Genomic DNA, 6,000 nt, shown 5'->3' with positions numbered 1-6,000 from the left:
TGGGGTAAGCAATGTGGCAGTCATGGGTATGACCAAAATTTCCATCTGTTCTCAGGCAGTGTATCCATCAGATCAAATTTTGGGGAACCAAACTGGGGCTCTTATGTTATTTTGGTAGCTGTCTGCCCTACAGTATTCCCTCACTTTGTTAAAATGGTAATGATAATACCCATAAACTTTATTTATTTTTTAATAATGTGGGGCTTGAACTCATGATCCTGAGCTCAAGACCTGAGCTGAGATCAAGAGTTGGATGCTTAACCGACTGAGCCACCCAGGTGCCCCAATACCCATAAACTTTAATAGACACATACCAATGACCTAAGAATCCCTGATCTTTGTGTATTTGAATAAAAGTAATAGCATCAGTGGTCATTGTGAATAATGATATTTTTTCACGAATGATTAAAACACACTGATCCCCGACAGAAAAGTAGAAAAACCTCATAATTCACAGAAGAAATTCAAATGACCATTAAATATACGAAAAGCTCAATCTTTTTTTTTTTTTTTAAAGGTTTTATTTATTTGAGAGAGAGAGAATGAGAGAGAGCACATGAGAGGGGGGAGGGTCAGAGGGAGAAGCACACTCCCTGCCGAGCAGGGAGCCCGATGTGGGACTCGATCCAGGGACTCCAGGATCATGACCTGAGCCGAAGGCAGTCGCTTAACCAACTGAGCCACCCAGGCGCCCCGAAAAGTTCAATCTTACTAGTAACGAATCTAAAATTAAAGCAGTAAGGCATTATTTTTCATTTACCAGGTTGACCAAAATAAGAGTGCTGGCAAAGGTAAGATAAGATGGCATTTATATGCTGTTGATGAAAGTGGATGGGCACAACTTTTTGGCAATAGTCAAAATGTCATATGTACATTCCCTTTGATGTAGACATTCCACTTCCAGGAAATTATCTAGTTGAGTAGAAATATCTAAGGCAAAGCTTCGTGCACAAGAATATTTATTGCAGTATCATTGACAGCACTGCAGTATTAGAAATAATCTTTATCTCCAATTATTGGTTTAATAAGTTGAAAATAGAATGTATATAATATTCTCTCCTTTAAAAATACATGTGCATGTGTGTGCATGTTCACATGTGTGTGTGCATGTATGTTCACATATATATGTGTGTGTGTGCATGTATGTTCATATATATATATATATACAGACACACATATATACAGAGAAAACAGTGTGCGGTGTTACCTCTAAGACACAAGAGTGGGAGAGAGGAGGACTTTGACTTCTCTATGTACAATTGTTATGTCTATTTAAAAAAAAAAATCACCTGTAGTACTTTTGTCATTGTTTAAAAAGTAGACCTGTTAAGTTCATACTGCATTTGTGAACTGGTAGCTAGCCAGCAATATAGTTCAGCTGTGTACTGACTGCACACTGAAAATATTTTCATGAAGTATTCACAGGATACCAGCTATTTTCCTTTGGGTAAAAGTGGTGTTCAGCATGTCCAACACAAATTAAGGTACATTTTATAATCAGAAGCCAAAAACAACTATGAACAGATTAAGATTATTCTGTATATAATATGGCTGGCTGGTAAATGCAGTGGATTCACAACATACTTGGGACAATTACACAGGTTCTGAGCCCTCCAATATATGCTAAGGCCCTGAGGAACAACGGCCTTGGTTGCAAGAGTCCTGAGCAGTGCAGGTGCTACTTTCCATCTTAAAAGATTCAAATCTTCATCTAAGAGGAATCCCTAGAATTCAGCTTTCCTGGGGTGCTCATGCAGTCTCCAAACTTCTCAGGAATGCAAAGAAATAAAAACAAATTACTTTACAAAGTGATTCCTCTGTTCCTGGCAGTCCTATGTCCTTCCCAAAAGAGGACCCCGGTATGGTCTGAATGCTGGTGATCCCCCCAAGTTCCTATGTTGAAATCCTACCCCCCAGAGATGATGGTATTAGGAAGTGGGGCCTTTGGGAGGTGTTTCCACGAGAGTGGAGCGCTCCTGAATGGGATTACTACTCCTAGGCAAGAGGGCCCAGAGAGCTCCTTAGCCCCTTCCTCTAGGGGAGGACACAGTGAGAAGTCCACAACCTGGAAGCCAGCCCTCACCTAACCATGCTGACACCTTCAGCTTTGACTTCCAGTGTCCAGAAAAGTAAGACTTAAGTTTCTCTTATTTATAAGACACCCAAACTGTAGTATTTTGTTACAGCAGCCTGAACAGACCAAAATAGGCTATGTTTAAAATTCAAAAGACCAGGTTCGAATCCTGGTTTTTCTCATTCCTGAAGGCATATATATCCAAGTCCCTATATCTTAGCCTAGAAAGGAGCTCTAATATTAACTATGCCACCTCCTTTCTCCGGTTCACGCAAGGCTAAAATGTGGTCATGCTGGGTAAAGAGCTTTCAAATGGTGAAGTCCTCAATGAATGGGAAAGTATTTTAGTAAAATGTGATTCAGTGTACTTTGAAAGTGAGAGATTTTCTTTTCTTTTTTTTAATTTTATTTGAAGAGAGAGAGAGAGAGAGAGAGCACACGAACACAAGCAGGGGAGTGGGAGAGGGAGAAGCAGGCTTCCCGCTGAGCAGGGAGCCCCATGTGGGGCTAGATCCCAGGACCCTGGGATCATGACCTGAGCCTAAGGTAGACGCTTAACGACTGAGCCACCCAGGCGCCCCAAAAGTGACAGATTTTCAAGGATCAGCCCTAGTTTATGGTTTTTCATCAGCTCTGGTTTAACAGAACTCTGTTCTGTTTATAAAGACCTTTTAAAAAGTACTGTTTTATTAAGTTTATTATATGGCGATCTTTGCTGAGCACTTCTGGCATCGAGTGTTTCAGATGTAATTCTTCCACGCTAGCACTCATAGATGGTTTTATTAAAAATAACAACATTTTTAAAGGCCCAGCAATTAAGAAATCATCCTGTTTGACTTACTAGAGATACCATTATGGCACAAACTGTAACTATTCTTCATGTCTTCAGCAACAACAAAATGAAACACTGCCCAAGTTTAGTAAAGACACTACTAAGAGGCAGGTATTTTGCAGGCAAGAAAACCTTTTATTTTAAACCACAAATAGTCAGCAGGTGGCCACAACTATCCATGTTTCATTAAAATCACATAAAACCTAGGTACAAAAGCACCACTGATTATTGCTCTAGAAAAACTGCGTGAAAAATTTAAATACACACAGTAAAAACACCACAGTATGCACAGGACTCGATTTTTAAAGCAAGCGCATGGAATGCTGAATCAATCTTACACACAGCTTCCAATATCAAACTGGTATTTATTTCACTTGAGGATGATGGAAATTTCCAAAAAGCACGACTATGAGAAGATAAAATGTCCATCCTTATATATTTTTGTATGCAACTAGTAGAATCCTAAAAAATTAGCATTTACAAAATACTCGGTAAAAATAGCTTTTAAAAGTTGCCCCGAGATGTACATAAAATCAACCCCAATTTTTCACGACAATTCATTCTCCCTTGTTATCTACAGATTCAGTTTTCTGTGCCTGTGAAAAAGAAAGGGGAAAAAAAGAGAGACAGTTACTATTAAACCTACTAGAAGCCAAAGAAAAGTCTACCCAGCCAACACACACGCTTTGAACATCTGTTTTTTAGCAGCTCTATTGCAAAACCTAATTCGACTCTGGGTGTAAAACAGACAAGGCAGGAATACAGTACGCAAACACTTTGCTGCATTGATTGCTTTCTGCTTTTCAAACGGCCACAGAAGCTTTACCTGCAAGCTCCCACTGTTCATGATAAAAAAACACCACACTACTACTATCTGCTTCTAGCCACTGCAAACATGCAGAATTTTCTACTGTACCCTTAACTCTCACTGTTTCAATCTGCCCCTTTACTGACAGTGTGCTGGGTGGGGTACCTCTGGAGGTTGAGACATTAACAGTTGAGCGAGAGATGTGGATCTGCAATAACATTATGGGCAATAAAAAGAGACATTATGAACGTGCTATCACCGGCTAAAGCATTGAGCAATTTCTTTTAAGACATTGAGTCAGTCAGTGGGAGGTATTCATGGAAAGTACCTCTTCAGCTTTAGTTTCACCATTTTCAGATGGTGCAGTACCTTCCTTTCCAGCTTCTTGCTTTTCCTCCTTCTTCCCTTTAGCACCTTTGTTAATCTTTGTTCCCGGTTCTTTCTAACAGAGGGTCAGAGCACAGGGAAACAAAGCATGTTAGACAGGGTGTGAGGTCAGTGAAAATCCGTCAGCCTCGTCCAAACACAAGGCGGAGTGCAACCATGGCCAACACGGTGGCTTTCAGGTGGGGAAGGAGAAGCCAAGTCTGCAAGGCTTCAAGTGAGTTACATTGAGGCTCTATGAGAATGTTAACGGGCTGCTTAGACGGTCCACTGACTTTCTCTTCTGAGGAAAAGATGATGATTCTCCTCATGCATTTGTTCAGTGGGCCTCCTCACTCGCTACAGACAAGTGGTTCTGCCGCCGAGAGCAGTGGGGAACTGAAGGATGAGGCAGAAGCCAGGGAAGAAGCCAGCAAGAGAAACACCTCACGTGGGGACATGGGGCTCGAGGGACGAGAAGGCTGAGAAAATGCTTGAAAATGAAGCCCCACGTGAAGAAAAGTTCCTGAATTTAATACAAGCCACAGAAGTGAGTTCTGCTTCAGAATCATCTACTCATGCCACAAATACACGTAGTTTCTTTTTTTTTTTTTAAAGATTTTATTTATTTATTTGACAGAGAGAGTGTGAACACAAGCAGGGGGAGTGGGAGAGGGAGAAGCAGGCTGCCCGCCCAGCAGGGAGCCCGACGCTGCAGGGCTCGATCCCAAGACCCCGGGCTCATGACCTGAGCCGAAGGCAGACGCTTAACCGACTGAGCCACCCAGGAACCGCCCAAATAACATGTAGTTTCAAACAATTCACAACAATGCTCTGAAGGGCAGAGCACAGAAAAGCTATTCGGGATAAGTTTCTTAATAATTCTGTGCTTTTCTCCTCATTAGCAAACCCGGGTGTGTGTACCTACCTCAGTAGGACTGATGTGACGGCTTCATAAGAAAAGCAATTAGAACAGGGTCTAGCATAGTAGGAGAGCCACGTAAGTGTTTGCTGATGTTGATTATTTGCTAGTATTAATTATTGTATGATGAGTCATCAGCCCAGCCTAAGACCAGTTACAGGAAGTCCGGCCCCCTCCCCCAGCCCCTGGAGCTGCGGGCCACTTTGTGGCCAGGGCCCAGCCTCATGCTTTCCGAGCCGCCATGTGAACAGCATGTGGCTACCAAACCCCTCTTGGACATGAAGCTTCTCGGAGCAACATGCTCTGACTACCTTTGCCTTTACTGACCGAATGAGAAACACATTCCTGGTAAAGCATTAAAACTGTGCTTTATGCCTTTTGAGAAAGAATGTTAACAATGGTGATACTTTCCTAATCATACATTTAGCCTGAATCAGTAAATGTGATCTTTCCTTGGATGATTTTTAGATATGGAATTATAATTTATTCATTGTTTAAAAAAAGGCCAACATGGGGGAGGGAGCACCTCTTACCTTAGCAGATGTTTTCCTTGGTTTAGGTTCAGGTTTGGGTGGAGCAGGTTTCTGCAAAGATAAATTAAATTATACAAATACTGAAAAAGACAACCCTCAAGACCAAAAGGCACACAGCAAGACTGCAAAAGACAACAGTCCATTTTGACTCTGATTCTGTTCATTTAAAAATATTTCGTTCTATTTTCAGCATCAGGTAACAGCATAAAGATCTGTGCATTTCATAACTATTTTCATCCTGGGTTCTCAAGTGAACAGCAGGTGAGATTTAAAAGCCGACTCATTATTCCCCAGTCCAGAGTAGCTCTCCAGGAACAGGTTTAAGCTTCCATCTCTGATGTCTCTGTACTTCCTTTGATCACAGCACAGCAGTAAGAGGAATGACTCAGGCCCTCAGCCAAATGACTCAATGAATTCGGTCACACTAGCCTTCCCAACAGTCTAGAAATCACAGCACAATCGCAGGCA

The 6,000-nt window shown here is 41.6% G+C and overlaps 1 protein-coding gene across 3 annotated transcripts in view; it reads right to left on the bottom strand.

Moving 5' to 3' along the window:
• Window positions 1–3,020: 3,020 nt before the first annotated feature.
• HMGN3 (high mobility group nucleosomal binding domain 3) overlaps window positions 3,021–6,000 on the bottom strand; it is a 31,128-nt gene continuing 28,148 nt past the window's right edge. The window contains exons 4-7 of one of the 3 annotated variants that reach the window (XM_078055056.1): window positions 5,533–5,583; window positions 4,043–4,156; window positions 3,823–3,922; window positions 3,021–3,502 (exon numbers count right to left, since the gene is read on the bottom strand). In XM_078055056.1, the coding sequence (XP_077911182.1) occupies window positions 3,489–3,502; window positions 3,823–3,922; window positions 4,043–4,156; window positions 5,533–5,583 (279 nt within the window). In that variant the 3' untranslated portion in view covers window positions 3,021–3,488. Of the gene's footprint in view, window positions 3,923–4,042; window positions 4,157–5,532; window positions 5,584–6,000 lie in introns of all 3 variants that reach the window. The other 2 variants (XM_078055055.1, XM_078055057.1) reach the window with 2 other exon arrangements.

The sequence above is a fragment of the Halichoerus grypus genome, chromosome 9, assembly GCF_964656455.1.
Source record: "Halichoerus grypus chromosome 9, mHalGry1.hap1.1, whole genome shotgun sequence".
In the NCBI taxonomy this organism is placed as follows: domain Eukaryota; kingdom Metazoa; phylum Chordata; class Mammalia; order Carnivora; family Phocidae; genus Halichoerus; species Halichoerus grypus.
Note: the sequence above shows the minus strand (reverse complement) of the source record. Positions and strands in the feature narration are given on the sequence as shown.